Source organism: Capra hircus, chromosome 1 (genome assembly GCF_001704415.2).
Source record: "Capra hircus breed San Clemente chromosome 1, ASM170441v1, whole genome shotgun sequence".
Taxonomy (NCBI): domain Eukaryota; kingdom Metazoa; phylum Chordata; class Mammalia; order Artiodactyla; family Bovidae; genus Capra; species Capra hircus.
This window is the reverse complement of record NC_030808.1, coordinates 130,687,612-130,706,665: the sequence shown is the minus strand read 5'-3', so window position 1 is coordinate 130,706,665 and position 19,054 is coordinate 130,687,612. Positions and strand designations below refer to the sequence as shown.

At 43.5% G+C, this 19,054-nt stretch overlaps 1 protein-coding gene across 2 annotated transcripts in view; it reads left to right on the top strand.

Moving 5' to 3' along the window:
- CLDN18 (claudin 18) overlaps positions 1-14,620 on the top strand; it is a 28,680-nt gene extending 14,060 nt beyond the window's left edge. For both annotated transcript variants that reach the window (XM_005675526.3, XM_005675525.3), the window contains exons 2-5: positions 7,163-7,327; positions 7,936-8,053; positions 10,810-10,920; positions 11,933-14,620. In XM_005675526.3, coding sequence (XP_005675583.2) covers positions 7,163-7,327; positions 7,936-8,053; positions 10,810-10,920; positions 11,933-12,104 — 566 coding nt within the window. In that variant the 3' untranslated portion in view covers positions 12,105-14,620. The remainder of the gene's footprint in view (positions 1-7,162; positions 7,328-7,935; positions 8,054-10,809; positions 10,921-11,932) is intronic.

Genomic DNA, 19,054 nt, shown 5'->3' with positions numbered 1-19,054 from the left:
TGTTTGCAAATATTTGAACTGAATTTGCTGCTGTAGCAGGATTCTGTGGTTAGAAGCAGATGAATTGGGATCCAGGGCATAGCTTGGCCACCTACCCCTCTTGACCTGGCTTTCTCTAGGTCTGAATGCCTCACAGGAAGTCATTTGTGTAAACGTGCTCTGTGACCCATTATCTGGCTCTTTTTATTTTTTTGGCCTTACCTTGTGGCATCCAGAGATCTTAGTTGCCCAACCAGAGATTGAGCTCTCCCTGCTTTCATTTAAAGTGCTGAGTCTTAACCACTGGATCTTGTGAAAAGTCTCTACAAGATCTGGCTCTTGGCATCACTAAATCATTACTGTCATGTCTACACTGCCCAAAGCTCTCAGTTAGGATATTGATCTTCCAGGTTTTTTTCTTCTCCAAAATCAGATGCCTTTTATGAATCTAAATATCTAAAGTAAAGATTTATTTAGGGTCCTTTTTTTCTCCTTTCCCCCCTGTGCTCTGAGCTCTTCACTGATTCTCAGTACCATCGCAGGCATTGAAGGTCTTGATTTTTTTCACACAACTTCCCTTTTACCACCTCAATGTGCAAAAACAACAGCTACCAGAGCACTAGGGAGTTTCCTATCAACCTGTCAATCATATTGACACACACAGCAATGGGGATATTTAAGGAAACCATATTTAACCCAGAGAACAGTGTCACAAGATCTGAAATCCATAAGGAAAAAAATATGAAACTGCTCTTATGTATCCTTTCAAAAGGAGCTATCTTATTTATTTCCTCTTACTACTAGCTAATATTTCACATAAAGTCTAGCGCTCCTGATGCTGTGAAACCAGCTTGTCTTTCCTCAATGTCCAGTGGAAGAAATTGACCCTGAAAGGTAGAGCTAGTATAAGTTAGTTGTAAAATTGAAATGAGATCTGGAGGAACCTCTTGGATTTGAGTTAAGCTGCTTTCCCTTCCTTCAAAAAAGAGACATGTTTTAGCACAAACGTGATTTTTTAAGTATGTGGACAAATATCTGATGTGTACACATTATGGCACATCTGAAGGAGATTCCACAAGGAACTGAGAACACATCTACAAAGCTCAAGAGAGTAAAAGGTACCTTGAGTGTAAAAGGAGACTGTTGCTCTGACTTCTTGTTTCTCAAAGCTATGTAGATTATCAGGACGCCTCCTCAGCTTGTGGTTGTAGAGGTTGTTACTATGGGTTTTTTTTTTATGTTTATTTATTTACTTGGCTGCACTGGGTCTTAGCTGCGGTACTTGGAATCTTCAATCTTCACTGCAGCTTGCAGGATCTTTAGTTGCAGCATGCAAACTCTTAGTTGCAACACATATGCCAGAGAAACGGCTAAGTCACTTCAGTCGTGTCCGACTCTTTGGAAACCTATGGACTGTAACCCCCCAGGTTCCTCTGTTCATAGGATTCTCCAGGCAAGAATATTGGAGTGAGTTGCCATTCCCTTCTCCAGGGGATCTTTTGGACCCAGGATCGAACCCATGTCTCTTATATCTCCTGCATTGGCAGGCAAGTTCTTTACCACTTGTACCACCTGGGAAGCCCCTGGGATCTTCAATCTTCATTGAAAATTGGTATCTAATTCCAAATGTAGAACATGCAATATCTAATCAGAATATATCATATCTAATTCCTGACCAGGGATCGAACCTGGGCCCCCTGCATTGGGAGCATGGAGTCTTAGCCACTGGACCACCAAAGAAGTCCCAAGGTTGTTAATTTGATAGCAGGGGCATCACACCCTAGCATGAACTGGTCAGTGGTGGGGCATCATTTCTTTGTGGGAACATACATGGTCAGAGTTATGTAGTTGGAGCCCGCCTTAGAGTTGAAAAGGCAATAGGACAGAACCCACCTACGCTGCATCAGCCTGCTCATTGCCCACCAGATCCTAAGCCCACTTTCCCTGATCTCCTCCCTACGTTGGTCCAGGCCTTTCTGTTCCTCCTCTTCTCAAATCTTCTTCCACTCCTGCCCTTCACGCTCTCTCACACGTGGCTTTTTCAAATCCTCAACTGTATTTTATCAAATGAAAGGATTCAGGTTTGTACACGGTTAGTACAAGCCAAAGTCATGTAGAGCTGGAGAGAGATAACTACTTTTTTCAATTGTCTTATTTTTAATTAATTTTTATACAATTGTTAAAGATTACTTTCCATTTACAGTTGTTACTGAGTGTTGGCTACATTCCTCGTGTTGTACCCTACATCCTGGTAGCCTATTTACATCTTCCACTCCTCTACCCCTATATTACCCCTCGTCAGTCCCCACTGGTAACTACTACTTTATTCCCTATGGAAAAATAGCTTCTTTTTAGGGAAGGGGAAGAAACTGAATCTTACAGATCCTGACTTAGTTCTATGCTGGGACCAAACAGCATCTGATCTTCACAACATTTCTTTGCAAGAAATCTCTATCCCACTCCAGAGTTGGGGAGACTTGGCTTCTGTGAGGTTAAAAGACTTGCCTAATGACACTCACTTGGTATCATGAAGTCTGTGGGATCTCATGAGATGCATAGGACCTCCATATGGGTTCCCCAGGATCTCTGGAGAATCGAGGCCCTTCCACCTTGTTCTGAAGGCCTTTCCTCTAAGGTCTGACCTCAGACTTCCTTCTTCTGGGATCCCCCTCTTTGGACTCTTCTACCAGACCTACCTGCCTCCAATCTAAGGCCAAGCTATGCATGAAGATATGAGTCATCTCCCCTCCCCATCCCAACAAAGACTCCATGTCCAGGCTTTGGCACTTGGTGACTTGCTGTCTCATCAGCCCCACCCCCACCCTCCAGCCAGCTCAATGATATCAGCTGCTAGAAACTCTTTCCTCTCAACTCCCCATTCTGAGCACCTCCTCCTAAGCCCTCTTGATTATTAAGCCCCCAGATTATTCCTTGCAGCTTTATGTCACTGAACAATTAAATGAAAGTTCCTAGGGATCAGGGCAAAGCATAAATATTTATCTAAAAGTTTCCCCAGGAGATGCTAAGGTACAGCCAGGATTGGGAACCATGTCCAAAAACACCTTGCCTGTCAGTTCATAGCTACTTTGGGAGAATAAGATATATAGCAACAGGGAAGGAACATTCAGTTCCCATTTTTCTGTTTGCTTCTGTCAGCTCTGAATCCTGCCCACCCTTCAGCTCTGATAATATGTCTTTGTTCATTGGAAAGAATGCTATAGTCACACCTTTAGTCAGGGAATCAGTCTACAGAGCCAGTTGACTCGCCTGTTATCAGCTGATAAGCCTATGCCTCTTGCTCAGAATATCAAATAAGACACAGAGTAGCTAAAAGAGAAATGTACCTCCTTTGGGAACCATTTCTCTGGTTATGTATCTAAGAAGGATTAGAATCCTGGATGGTAGAGTCTTCCAGATGGAAAGGAAGTTCCGGTCACCAACATGTTCCTCCATGGTCATTACTAAACATAGGGAATCTAGCAGTAAGTAGTAAAGAACATTGTCCCTCACTCTGGCAACTGCCCCCATCACAGCCCCCACCCTCAGAAGAACCCCTCCCCAACGGGTCTCCAAAGCAAGGAGCTTAATTCATCAATCCAGGTTTAGAGTTTTGGCTCTGACAGTGGTTCCACAAAATATAAGTGGTAGGAGTAAGCTAATCCTATCCATAGAAGGAGATTCTAAATATAAAAAGGAGCTCAAAGTCATGGTGGACTTGATTCAAAGCAGGTACCAGTGTTGATCAGAAATCCAGAAATCAAGAGCAAGCAGAAAAGAAATAAGGTCTTATTTCTGACCTTAACCTGACCCAGCAGAGGCAAGAGGGCATCTGAGAGCCTGAGGCAAAGGCTGGCCAAAACAGGCTGACTGGGGCTCCGGTACCCAAGGGCTCCTGTGGCACACACAGCAGCAGCTGCTGTCCACATTAGGCAAGACCAGAGCTTTTATTAATACCTCCCACCAGCCAGCATCACCATCCCTTCTAGTCCAACAAGGCTGGGGTAGACCACATATCTCAGCCACAGCAACAGTCACAGCACATATGTGATACATTTTCAAGACTAAATACTAGAACCACTCAATTGAAAGAGATTCAGCGACACCATCCCTGCTCAGGATAAATATTATGTTCATAGAATGAGGAAAGGACATTCCTTATTCTACTTTGTCAATACTGTCTGGTTCGTTAGTTGGTTGGTTAGTTGGTTGATTGAGTTTTGGTTGTTTTAACCAGATGCCTTGCCAGGTGCTTCCCAAAATGGAAAAAAGATTTTGTTCTCTGAATGGTTTAAGGTTTAAGATATCCAAACAAGAGCAGTTATTACAACTTTAAATAGGCTTTTGAGTATATTTGAAGTTCATAAAAGGCCCATGGGGACAAGACAGAAGGAAAGTCAAAGTCTCTTCCTCCTTTCATATGTCTGGTTTTCTGGTAGCAACATCCAAAAACAGAAGAGCCCTAAGGATATTTCCTGAAGTCTGGGGATTCCCCACAAATGTCCTCTCCTGAACTATCCTTCTTGAACCACAGTTTTGAAGCTTAATTGCGTGTGTGTGTGTGTGTGTGTCTGTGTGTCTGTGTCTGTGTGAAAGAAAACTAGAAACACACAATGAGTAAAGTCAGAAAGTGGTTCCATTATGATTTCTTAGCCAAGGTACTTCCAAGGTGAAGAGACATTTAAGGTTCAGTATTTCCAATGGAAATATAATCTTCCCAGCTTGTAAACTGCTTGAAGACAGTGATTATTTCTCATGAAATTGTATTCCTCATACAGCACCTGGGAAAGAGCTTGGCAGAGAATTTGAGCTTAAAAAATTCTTGATGAATAAATGAATGCATTCATGGATGGGTGCATGAATCTGTTAACATATGACTATGAGAGTATATCAACATGCTGAGTGAATACACAAAGGTGTAAATGAATACATGAGTAGATGACGTATGCTTGCATTTGCCAGTGAGGGAATGTATGGGGTGTTTGTTCCCAGTATGTGTGAGGCCAACAAAGCCATTGGGCAAGGCATTGGGAAACAGAGGTAACATGCTAGAGCCCTCTTAAGGAGTAGATCCAAAGGCTATTCTTAAACCCTCATGAGTTCTTTTCAGCTTCCTGAGGTCACCATGACACTAGCATCAGAAAGGTGCAAGCCCAAGGTGCCAGTGTTCATCAGTTCTCCCAGGAGTGAATGGTCAGATCCTAGAGGATTGATCCACACTGTAAACCAACACATTTACCCTGGGAATATAGTTGTTAACAGGACCAAGATTGATGATGGATCCCTATAGAAATCTCTTCCCAGCAAGGAAGCCAAGTTAAAATCATGAGTTTTCTTAGGGAGAAGAATCAAGGGAATGGAGGTCAATGGCATAGAACTAGAGAATCTGGTTTCCATCGTCTCCCTACCTGGTGAGAAAGTTCCCAGGGCTCCATTCCTCAGACACAGCAGAAGGCTCTTTAATGAATTCTGCATGATGTACCTCTCCTCTTTTCAGTATCTTTCATTGATTGCCAATTCTCCCATCATGACAAATTGCTTCATGATACACATCTTAGAGTGAATAAGCAAGCAGGTCCATGGATATTGGCCATATTTGAGATGGAAATCTTTGCAAAGAGATTGGAAAGAATTTCTCCCAGGGCTTCCTGGTCTTGAGAGTCACATTTATAAATACTCTCCTGGGGCAGGTAATTCCCTGAGATGACTTTTGGAGAATATTCCTTTATATACTCTTAGCATCCATTTCAGAGGATGACATTTTATGGCCGAGTCTCCAAGTTTGAAGGATACATTCTATTAGAAGTTTACAGAACCCTGTACCTTGCTGGCAGCCAGAACTCTGCCTGTTTTTCCAGGATAAAGTACCTCAGAGCAACGTACTGTGATGGGAAAATAACTATTTTGAGACAGCTCCAGGTTTGCCCCCCAGCTCTGCTTTTCCTTTGATATGTGTGTCTGGGCAGGTTATTTAACCTCTGAGTTTCGATTTCTTTAAATAATATTACCTACATTGTAGGGTTTTTAAAATATGGATTCAGTTTTTTAATGTCTGAAAAGTCTCTAATAGCGTTCAATTAAAAGTAGCAATTGGCTATGACCACTTGGATAGGACAGAGCTCTCTGCTTTGCTTCATGTGGTTCTTCAGTTCTGTTCTACCAGAATTACCCACCCTAGTGGCCTCTCCCTCTAGAAGACACAAGAACTCATTTGTCTTCCTTTTATAAAGTTCATTATGCTTGTAGTGAACATGTTTGATGACCATCTTTCCCCACTTTGGCATAAGCTCCTTGAGGGCAGAGACCTGTTAATTATTGTCATCCCTATGTCTAGTCATGGGAGGCGGGGTTCATTCAGTAAAAACCTGTTGCTAAGACTCACTGCACTTTAAAGAGGCACTAGAAACCACTTTAGAAGTGTCTGGAGGGGAGGTCACTGCAAGAGAGTCCCCAGAGGACAAAGAACTTCCACTGATTCCTGGAAAGGGAACTGCTGATAAACTGTGGTTGTGCTGAAAGACCTGAGATTGATATAATCATCTTTTTATATAGGCACCAAATACAGCTCACCATGACCTTAATAGTCCCTTTGGGAAGAGGCAATGATACAGTGCCCTTGGTATATCATCTGGTGACTTTGCTTCATTATAGGCTATAAATTAAATTGAGTTTTCTGGAAGTGGACACAACTGTATGAAGCACTGAGCCCCTGTGAAAAGACTAGAGAAGAAAGATGTTTGAACTGGAAGATAAAGCAACCCAGTTTTACTATAAGCTCTATCAATAATTTTTTTCTATCGATAATATTTAATGTCACCTTAGTCAAGCCATTTCCCCTTCTTGGAACACAGATTATCAGGTTTTAAAATGAGGAGATGAAATATTAGTAATTAATATTCTTAATAGCTAAATTCCCTTGACCCTCCCAGCTCCAATAGTCCATAGTTTTCTCTATAGACATCTGCATGCATGTTTTTCATCAATCAGGGGAGTTTAAGTGATGGTTTTGCACTTTCCACAATTCTGTATCTCCTAACAATGACAAGGTTCACAGTTTCTGGACTTTCTGCCTCTCAGAAGTTTGGTATTGGTTGGCTGTAGTTTCTCTGTTGTATTAAACCAGAGCCTGATCAATCTGGCTGAGGTGGTCTTATCTGTCTACTGTGTTCTGTCCCTTGTCCCACAGCCATGCTGCAGGCCGTGCGAGCCCTGATGATCGTGGGCATCGTCCTGAGCGTCATTGGCCTCCTGGTGGCCGTCTTTGCCCTAAAGTGCATCCGTATTGGCAACATGGATGACTCCGCCAAAGCCAAAATGACACTCACCTCCGGGATCATGTTCATCATCGCAGGTAAACAAGGAGCCTGGGGATCCCTCTCTCAGATGCACATCCGGGAATGTCAAAGCAAAATCATTCTGGCAGAGAAAACACAGCTTCTCCCTGCTGGGCATAGTCTGAACATGGGTAAAAGCTTTACACACTGGGCTTCAAGATCTGAAATTAAGTCTCAATTACACTCTACAGAATTACCACGAGTGCTAAGGTCCTTCTTGCTGCCAGCCTCGCCTCATTATAGGAGATTCTCAACTCTAAGGTAGCCACGTGACTCTATCCCTAAAGGCATTATTCTGTTGAGACTTTAAAAAATGATTATAAGGGAAGAGCCCTTGACATTGTCAGAGGACCAGATCCCAAATATTAATATTTGTACTATTGACCCCTTGTCCTGAGATGGAAAATCTCTTTCTGCACACACACCCATCCTTCCACAAGTAGAGATAAGAGACAGTCCAACTCATAGTGAGAATTCAGTAATCAGTGCTTGAATTGACCATTCTGGTATAGGAATGGAGTATTCTGCAACCCGCCCATCTAAACTCATGTAAGCATACACTGTCTCACAAACAATGTGATCCCTTTAAAGCTGACTCCAGAGTTTTCTTCTTCTTTGCTTGCAGGTCTCTGTGCGATTGCTGGAGTGTCTGTGTTTGCCAACATGCTGGTTACTAACTTCTGGATGTCCACAGCCAGCATGTACACCAGCATGGGGGGGATGGTGCAGACCGTTCAGACCAGGTAACCTCCCTAATCCAGACTCAGTATTTCTCAGTGAACATTGTCGTAAAAATCCGATTAAGCACATATGCCTAATGTGACTGTCAGCGCCTGAAATAGCAAAAATTTATCAGAGGCAACCATGCCATATCATAAATCAACAATGATCTGTAAATTCATAAACTTCATTTCAGTGAAATATCCTTGGTGATATGACTTGAGGCTGATCTGACATTTCCATTGAAATATAGCGACAGTTCACAGTATTTATCTAACACTCATACACAGGCCCCATTGTGGTGGCAATGAAACAGGCACTGTTAACCCAAGCATGTAAATGAGCATCACCCCACATCTCCAGTCAGTGACAGGAACCCAGCTAGGGACAGGGGAAAGCTAGAATAGAAATGAGTGAGGTGTAATATAGGTGAAAAAGTGATGTTTCTTCCTTGTATGGCTGCTCTTTCTCTCATTCATTAACTCATTCATTCTACAAATGTATCAAACACCTGCTGTGGGCCAGGAATCATTCTGAGTTCTTGGAATAACAACAAAGTCCTCGTTCTCATGGGGGTCACAGCCTAACAGAGGGAGATGAAACCTCACTGTAATTTGGTGTTGCAAGCAGAGTAGAACTTTTCAAAGATGCAAGAGGAATTCCAACACCTGTATTCATTTAGCCACTTCAAAGGAATGTATTTCATAGCAAGAAGCAGCAGCAAATTCCTGAAGGAGAAAGATCTTTTTCTAGGAGAGTCATGTAAATATTATACCTAAGTGACCCATCATCTCTGGAGTGGATACGCTTGGTACTTCTCCAGCAACACCATCATGGAAGACAGATGAGTGTGAGCATGTGATAAATCCATTACTCTGGCTCCCTGGAACTCCATTCACCATGTGTGTTCCTGCATTGTTCTGAGAATGGGAAAGATATGATCCCCATAAGGTGCCCTCATCCTCCTTTACAGTCCTCCCAGGGTCTCTTGACTACAAGGACAACTAAGAAGCATGCTGATCAACTCATCCTGGTTTCCCTCGGTGGTTGTTTTTGTTGTTCAGTCACTAAGTCATATCTGACTCTCTGCAACCCCATGGACTGCAGCTTGCCAGGCTTCCCTGTCCTTCACCATCTCCCAGAGCTTGCTCAAACTCAAGTCCATTAAGTCAGTGATGCCACCCAATAAGCTCATCCTCTGTCACCCACTTCTCCTGCCTTCAATCTTTCCCAGCATCAGGGTCTTTTCCAACCAATCAGCTCTTTGCATCAGGTGGCCGAAGTATTGGAACTTCAGCTTCAGCATCAGTCCTTCCAATGAACATTCAGGGTTGATTTCCTTTAGGATTGACTGGTTTGATCTCCTTGCTTCCCAAAGGACCCTCAAGAGTCTTCTCCAGCACAATTCAAAAGCATTAATTCTTAGGCACTCAGCCTTCTTTATGGTCCAACTCTCACATCCGTACATGACTACTGGAAAAACCATAGCCTTGACTATATGGACCTTTGTCAGTGAGGTCCATATAGTCAAGGCTATATGCAAGAGGTTATAAAAGCAAGAGGTCTCTGCCTTTTATATGGACCTTTGTCAGCGAGGTCCATATAGTCAAGGCTATATGCAAGAGGCTATAAAAAGCAACAGATCTCTGCTTTTTATACACTGTCTAGGTTTATCATAGCTTTTCTTCCAAGGAGGAAGCATCTTTTAATTTCATGGCTGCAGTCACTGTCCACAGTGATTTTGGAGCCCAGGAAAGTAAAGTCTGTCACTGTTTTCCTGGGACTTACCCAGTTTTAGCCCTGATAGGCCCAGATCCTAGGAACCTTCTCTGTTACGGGCAAATCAGGATGGTTGGTCACCCTAGTTAGAAAAGCCCACCTTGTCTACAGTGTCTGGATGCCTAGTGTCAGTGCCCCTGCCTGGAAAAGTCACCCACTACCGGGGATCCAGGGCTAATGCCCACCATTGCTCTCTTACATTATCTCCTTAGAACCTGCCCATGTCTCTTGGACAGGTAACTTCAGAGATTTTTGTTCTCAGATAATCCTGTTTGGATATAATTGACAAAGGGGAAGGTCACCAGTTTTACAGTCAGACCTCCACAGGTTAGAATTTAGTATGGGCTGGAACAGAAGCACCATGAGGGTATGGTCGGTATCTATCTTGTTCATCCCTCCGTTCCAGTGCCAGGCAGTAGGAGGCACACAGTAGGAGATCAATAAATACTTGTTGACCAAGTAAGTAAAATGAATGAAGAAATGAATGGTCTCTTCACACTAGGTCTTTCAAAAAACAGCATCCATGCTCCTACTGGCATGGATGGTTACCAGGGTTACTTGAGTTAGAGATGATGAAAGCTTCTTGGTCCACAGAAGAACTCAAGAGACCAAAATTCCTTCTGAAATAATAACTTGAGACTGGTCTCATATCCCTCAAATTTCTCTTACCAAACCTTCAAGACACTTCCCTCTGCCAATAGGAAAGAAGTAGAATTTTCCTGAGGTGTTTGAAATTAGAGACTCACAGTGAATTCTATGCCTGAGTGATGTTAGGGGCATAAGAATCTCACAACTGTTTTGCTGAGTAGCTTCAGTTCCAATTCTGATCTCAGAGCACCTGATTCAGTTGACTGTGACCCAAAGGACTGTGTGTTCAGGGGCAGGCTGGAGTAGGTGGAATCCGAAAGTGGGGATGGAGAGGATGAGCATGGCCAGGTTCACAGGGTAGAGTCTGGGCAGTTGAGTCAGCCACATTCATAGCCACTGTCTCCCCACCCAGGTACACCTTTGGTGCAGCTCTGTTCGTCGGGTGGGTCGCTGGAGGCCTCACGCTGATTGGGGGTGTGCTGATGTGCATCGCTTGCCGGGGTCTGGCCCCCGAGGAAACCAAGTGAGTCTCCCCATCCCAATGTAATCAGACATTTGATCCAAGCCCATTTTAACATATCATTTGCAGCCAGAACGATCAGCGTATGTATACAGAAGAATGCTGTTGACAAAAGGATCATGAACCTTATCTTTTATGAGGAAGCCTAAAGAATAGAACAGGAATATGTCAGCCTGAGCAGATTTAGAAGTGATGCTATTGAAGGAAGAACAAAACAGCCCTCTAGGCTGTCGCCCAACTCCAGTACTCCATAAGCCGATGATTCTCAGCTGGGAGAAATTGTACCCATCTCCCCACCTCTCCCCACCCCCTACCCCTGCCCTGGTCCCCAGGAGATATTTGGCAACATCTAAAGACTCTCGATTGTTACAGCTCTGGAGTGGAGGGTTGAGTGATACTGAAATCTGGTGGGTGGAGGCCAGGGATACTGCTAAACATCCTGCCAAGCACAGGACAGGCCCCTACAACAAAGATTTTCAGTTTCAGAACATTAGTAACACTGTTGCTGAGAACACCTATTGTACTTCTCACACTGGGACTGGGATTGGGAGACCTGGCTTCGTCTGGTTCTCCTGCTTACCAGTCCGGGGACCTCTAGCCAGTCATCTGCCTTCTCGGAGCCTTCGTTACCTCATCCACATACTGAGCAGATTAGCAGAGATGGATTGCTCATACGTACTGATCAGCTTACAAATTCTATGATTCTTTGGCATAACCATGTTCCCCTGCACATTGTTTCTGGTTCAGCTTCATCTGAATTGATGAACAGATGGAACTCACTGGTCACTAACCCCCAGCTCTAATATGAAGCAAGAAATTCTGCTCCACTGCAGAGGCTGAAAAGCCAGTGTCTCAAAGCCCAAAACAGCAGCTGTCTCAGTTTACCTAGGACTAAGGGTTTCCTGGGACACTGGACTTTCAGTGCTAAAAGTCAGACATCCTAGAGAAAATGGGTAATGTGTCCTGCTACCAAATACATCTCTAGTTGGTCATAGAGTGTTTCTTTTTCTTTCAGCTACAAAGCCGTCTCTTACCACGCCTCAGGCCACAACGTCGCCTACAGGCCTGGAGGTTTCAAAGCCAGCACTGGCTTTGAGTCCAACACCAGAAACAAGAAGATATATGATGGGGGTGCCCGCACAGAGGATGAGGGACAGTCTCCTCCTTCCAAGTATGACTACGTGTAGCCCTCCCCCCAAGTTACCCGGGCAGGGGCAGAAGAAACCCCTTGAGATCTCACCCCAAAACAAGGAATTCTACCTTGATTTCCCATAGCTTTTGACTCACAGTTGGAAGTTAGAAAGCCTTGTTTTTCCCTGTGGTGAGGCCAGATGGTCTTGGCTACATGCCTCTGTCTCTAACTGTTCCATCACAAAACAGCTGAGTTATCATATGGCATTAGAGGCTAGAGCCCACATCTGCCGGTCCTCTTATCTTTTTTTTGACATAAGCTTTTTAATCTGTTGATAGAATATGGTTTGAATTCCTCTCAATCACTTAGATCACTTAGGCAAAATGTCTGTCCTCCTTCTAGCTGACAGCCCATTGATGATCTATTTCCCAGCTCATCCCCCAGAACAATTCTGAAAGGAAAAAATGAGTCAATCAAAAGATATCATTTTCTACTATTTCATTTTTGCCTCCCCTCCCACCCCTAGCCCTCACTTGGCTACTAATAAACATTGATTGAAGAAGAGATAGGGAGAGGGGGAAATATTTATCATATCTGCAGTTCATTATCTGAGTTTTCTTACACTGTGATCTTTAACATTACTTGGGCCAAAGTGATTTCACTTGGAGGAAACCAACATTTCCACCTCTGCTAACATCTGCTGGACTCCCCGCTGCATGTCCTCTTTCTGTCACAGGCCAGAAAGTCTCTGGAGGAACAAGAAAAGGATTTTTTCTTTTTCCTTTTTATTTTTTTGTAATCTAAATATATTTGGTATGCTAAATATAGTTAGAATAAATAATGTATTAGTGAAATGATACACTGTCTCTGTGAATTAGCCTCACCCCTGCACATGAATAGAAGAAAACGAAAAAATAATTGCTTTGATGTTGTCTGTATTGTACTTGGTAAAATCACATTGAAGTCTGAATTTCATGAAATGCTCACTGATCCTATTTCTTTCCCTTTGAGGTCTCCTGGACTCTGGTTATGGATGATAGAATCAGTGTAATCCATGTAAAAACCAAATAATGGGACACAGCAGGTCCTAGGAAGTGAGTTGAAACTAGTTCTATTTTGAAATGTGATGAGCCTGAATATAATGCTTCCCAGTGACATGCGGCCACACTCACAAGCCTACAGGCCGCTGAGAGTTGAGGGTAGCACGCACTTGCTGTTCCCTGAATTCACCTCCACTGGTTGGACCATTAGATGTTCAAGAACTCTCTGCAGCGACCCACCTTCCCTGCATTTGTGTCACTGCTGCCAAAAGCCTAACCTCCTTCCTCCAGGCCACCAGCATCCCGTCCCAGCACCAGAGCCAGAACAGGCCCCCCCAGGGAACTGTGGTAAGGGTACTCTCTCAAAACTACCTAGTCAGGCAACGGCACTGCCTCTAAGGGAATCTGACCAGTGGGTTATTATTTGAGGGGGTGGGGGAGGAAGCCTTCAGGCCAATAGTGCAGGTGAAAGTGGCTTCCAAGGAAACAAGGAATATTCATAGGCGTCTTCAGGATTGAAAGACTGTGTTCAGGGGAAGTCCAGACCATGGCCCATTAAACAGAGAGGAATCATGTTCACCAAGAACCCAAAGAGTCAACCCAGAGACCCTGCTCACTGAGACATGCATGCACATGTGCTCAGTTGCTTCAGGCGTGTCTGACTCTTTGCAATCCCATGAACTGAAACCTCCCCAGACTCCTCTGTCCATGGGATTCTCCAGGCAAGAATACTGGAGTGGGTTGCCATTCCCTCTTCCAGGGAACCTTCCCAACCCAGGGATCAAACCCGGGTCTCCTGCATTGCAGGCAGATTCTTTACCACTGAGCCACTGGAGAAGCCCTCTCACTGAGACAGCAGTGTTTAAAGACCAAATCAGTACTCATGAAACTCTAAGATGGGATAAAGAATGGACAAATAAAATCAGGATGGACCTAGAGATGATCATACTAAGTGAAGTAAGTCAGAGAAAGACAAATATCATATGATATCACTTGTATGTGAAATCTTAAAAAATGATACAAATGAACTTATTTACAAAACAAAAACAGACTCAGGCTTAGAGAAAGAATTCATGGTTACCAGAAGGGCAGGGTTGAGGGAGGGATAGACTGGGAGTTTGAGATTGACTTGTACACACTGCTATCTTTAAAATAGATAACCAAAATGACCTACTGTAAAAAAAAAAAAAATTAAATCAGCAAATGCATGCACACCAAAAAAGTAGGGGTTGGGAGAGAAAAAACTGAGCAATGTAAGAAATGGAGATTGTTCAGAGTCTTCAGGGTTGGCGTTGAAGGCCGTGGGCACAATCAATTCTCCCTCCCACCAGGGCAGAGTCCTGGTCAGTTCTGAGGCCCTGAGGTATGGCTCTTTAATTAGCATGTTCTCTATCAACACTGAATTGTTTGAAAACCTCCATGTAGTTACAGTATGGTTTGTAATTTTTTTTGTTGCTCTGTCTTATTGTATATGCATTGAGTATTGACCTGCATGTTTTGTTACTTAAATATTAAAGATACTGTTATCTCACTTTTGAACAGCTTCTGCTCTTTTTCCTAAGCTTCAGAGAGTGGAGGTAAGAGCCTCAGCACCTCAAAGCTGAGCGCATCTCCCTGGGGTGGTCTGTTTGCAGAATCCATGTCTTCTCAGCAGCAGCGAGGCTGCCTGGAGGTCAGCCAGGTCTGCCCCAGTCCAGTTAGTAGTTTCTGAACGTTGGGAAGCCTGAATGAAAAGGGATTCCCAGAGCTGCCAGGCATGCAGCATGGGGTCCAAAAACCAAGATTAGCTTGTCTGACCCTGAGTGCACCAGCCTGGATGTCTAATGTCATCAGTCAGCCTTGGAGCTAGTAAAACAAGACACCCAGTGCCTGTGCCCTGATGACATCAAGGGCTGGCTTGACCAGCTCAGTTAGCCGTACTCACTGAGGCTGCAGCAGTCTTTGGGAACAACATGAATCAGAACAGCCCAACCCCTAATTCAGGTCGCATCAATTTCCAGCTGTGTTAGCTTGAGCAAAGCGCTTAACCTTTCAGAATCTCAGTTTCCTTATCTCTAGAATAGAAATAATAAGGCTAATAGAATAATGTAAGTAAAGGGTCTATTTAAGTGAAAACATCTGACTTGAACAACTTTAAGACAAACAGGGCCTTGTCTTGTGTAGCTAGGATATGAGGCCAGGGTAGGTTTCAGGCACAGCTGGATCAAGGGATAGGATCAAGACTCTGCCTTTTTCTGCCCTCATCTCACATCTGCTTTCCTGTCAGTTGGTGTGCTTCTCAGGCAGCCTGCCCCCATAGGATAGCAGTGATGGATCTTATTTCCAGGCATAGGCCATCTTTCAGCTAGGGAAACTTGCCAAACTTTCCTGATATCTGTAGGAGAAAAAAGTCCTGATAAAACTCACTGGTCTGTTTGAGTCATGCATCCACCCCTAAACCTCTTCCTATAACCAGAGCAATGGTATTTAGCTTAAATAAGCCTGGGTCCCTCAGTCAAAATATAGAGATTCATCAGATTCATCACTTGCCTTGCAACCCGCTGGCAAGGCAGGAGATGCAGGAGACACAGGTTTGACCCCTGGATTGGGAAGATCCCCTGGAGGAGGAAATGGCAGCCCATTCCAGTATTCTTGCCTGGAGCATCCCGTGGAGGGATTGTGGGAGCCAGGTGGACTACAGTTCATAGGGTCACAAAGAGTCAGACGTGAGTGAAGCGACTGAGCTCACATGCACAAAGACTGAACTCTAGGCACCCAGAGTCCTTAGCAATCAGACACTTACTGCTTTGCCTCATTTTTTAGCCCCTTTGGTTGAACCTGAGCTCCAAGGAAAGCCTCAGAGGCGCAACCTCTGAACCTCTCTGACCATTTACCAAACAGCACAGTATTTACAGTACAGAGAGGGAAGGCTGGCAGACCAGTTTTATTCTCATGGGAAACGATAATTATAACCTAAAAATGACCAAAAAAATACAAAAACCTTCACATTCAATTTTTAAACAAGTAGGATTACCAAACTGAATAGTAGAAAACTAAGATTAGGGACATTTTGAAGACTCTGTGTAAAAACAGAGTGTTAAGTCACAATGTACATGCTTAAAATATGCTTCATCACTGTTACCCATAAAAATCCCAGAGGAATCCTGAGGAGGATGTGAGAGTTGGACTATGAAGAAAGCTGAGCACCGAAGAATTGATGCTTTTGAACTGTGATGTTGGAGAAGACTCTTGAGAGTCCCTTGGACTGCAAGGAGATCCAACCAGTCCATCCTAAAGGAGATCAGTCCTGGGTGTTCTTTGGAAGGAATGATGCTAAAGCTGAAACTCGAGTACTTTGGCCGCCTCATGCAAAGCGTTGACTCACTGGAAAAGACTCTGATGCTGGGAGGGATTAGGGGCAGGAGGAGAAGGGGACGACAGAGGATGAGATGGCTGGATGGCATCACTGACTCAATGGACGTGAGTTTGAGTGAACTCCGGGAGTTGGTGATAGACAGGGAGGCCTGCTGCTGCTGCTGCTGCTAAGTCGCTTCAGTCATGTCCGACTCTGTGCAACCCCATAGACAGCAGCCCACCAGGCTCCCCCGTCCCTGGGATTCTCCAGGTGAGAACACTGGAGTGGGTTGCCATTTCATTCTCCAATGCATGAAAGTGAAAAGTGAAAGTGAAGTCACTCAGTCGTGTCCAACTCTTAGCGACCTCATGGACTGCAGCCTTCCAGGCTCCTCCGTCCATGGGATTTTCCAGGCAATAGTACTGGAGTGGGTTGCCATTGCCTTCTCCTCAGGGAGGCCTGGTGTGCTGCAATTCATGGGGTTGCAAAGAGTCAGACACGACTAAGCAACTGAACTGAACTGAACTGAACCGAATATGAAAAAAGACTAAAAATATTTGTTCTTTAATCCAGGAGTTCCTTTTTCATATTCCCTAAGGAAATAATCATAAATATTTATACCCAAAGATATACATCAATTGTTTGGAAGAGTGAAACTGGATCAGCTTAAAATCCAACTAGAAGACTTAAATAAATAATAATTTATTCATTAATCATAAATTAATACACAACCATTAAATTAGTAAGATATTTTAAATATTAATTCTTTTAAGTAGTGCATTGAAAATGCTTTGGAAAGAAGTATATTCTAAAATATTTTAAAGTGGTTGCTCTTATAGTGATATAATGATTCTTTTTCTTTATACTTCTCAAGATTTTCCAAATGTTCTTCAATGAGAATATCTTCATTTCATATCCAAAGAAAAAAACAAATCTAAAAATTTATGGAGAAACAAAAACTTGAAAATGAGATCCAGACATGGCAAACAATATAAATATACTTAAATATACACTTCAAAACAGTTAATATGGTAAATTTTATGATACATGCCTATTTAACTACAATTTAAAAATAACATCCAAGCAGGAAGTCCACAAGGCAGGTGCAGCCTGTTACCTGGAGACCTAACCATCTCAGGCAACTTGGTGGGTGGAAGCTAGTAAGTCCTGGCTGAACAGAGCTCAGTGTTTATTCTGAACTAATAAAATGAAATGCTCATGAGCCCAGAAATTGGACCTCTATTGAATTGTTTCTGTTTTTCTTTCCCTCTGGAGATCCTGTGGCTTCATTTCTCCATTTCATCACCTTTACTCATCCTTGAAGATGGGAGACAGAGGTCCACACCCCATAAAGGATGAGGATCAGAAGAGAGTTAGGGGAACCAGGAACGAGAGACCACGCCTGTGTTTGATCTCTTACTTTCTCCCTAAGATCACACATTCCCACTCCACTGGCCTCCCCAGTTCCCAACTCCTTTTTCTGAGAGAAGGACCAACCCAAAAGAGCAAAGACAAACTTGCTGTGGGGTGGATGATCTAACATCAGCCGGTGGTCTAGACCTCCACTCCCCTATGTAGGGAAATATCCCGAGCAGACCCTCAGCTCCCAAGCCTTCAACAACTCGGACACATCAAACCTGCATCTGAAAAAAAAAAAAAAAAGGAGATTAGTATAAGCTATGTATCTTGTATGTGAAGAGGAAGACTTTAGGGGCCTCAGTGAGTTTCTCAGGGTTTCTAAAAGATAATCTGAATCTCAGTTGGTGTGTCACCATTAGACTCCGCTCAGAGATGTTAGGAATCAGGCAAAATTTAGTAGTTTCTTTTTTAATTGGGGAAAGTAAAGTTTTAGAAACCTAGGACTTACATAAAAATGAAAAAAACAAGGACTTCCCTGGTAGTCAAGTAGCTAAGACTCCTGGTTCCCAGCGGAGGGGCCCCAGGTTCTATCCCTGATCAGGGAACTAGATCCCACATGTCACAACCAAGACCCAGGGCAGACAAATAAATAAATATAAATTTTTTAATATATGTTTAAATGAAGAAACCAAAATAAACTCCCCTTTCCTGAACAGACATTAGAAGTTGAAAGAAAAGCTTTTATAGCAGAAATGAATAATGATGAAAGGTCACTTTGAGGCTTAAAAAAATACAGAAAATTACTAATATTAATATTGCTATCACGAAAGCTGAGCACCAAAGAATTGATGTTTTTGAACTGTGGTGTTGGAGAACTCTTGAGAGTCCCTTGGACTGCAAGGAGATCCAACCAGTCCATTCCAGATCAGCCCTGGGATTTCTTTGGAAGGAATGATGCTAAAGCTGAAACTCCAGTACTTTGGTCACCTCATGAGAAGAGTTGACTCATTGGAAAAGACTCTGATGCTGGGAGGGATTGGGGGCAGGAGGAGAAGGGGACGACAGAGGATTAGATGGCTGGATGGCACCACCGACTCAATGGACGTGAGTCTGAGTGAACTCCGGGAGTTGGTGATGGACAGGGAGGCCTGGCGTGCTGTGATTCCTGGGGTCACAAAGAGTCGGACACGATTGAGTGACGGAACTGAACTGAACTGAACTGATCATCTATTGAGATCTAGTAGATTTCAGATACAGCTTCAGGCCTTTTTT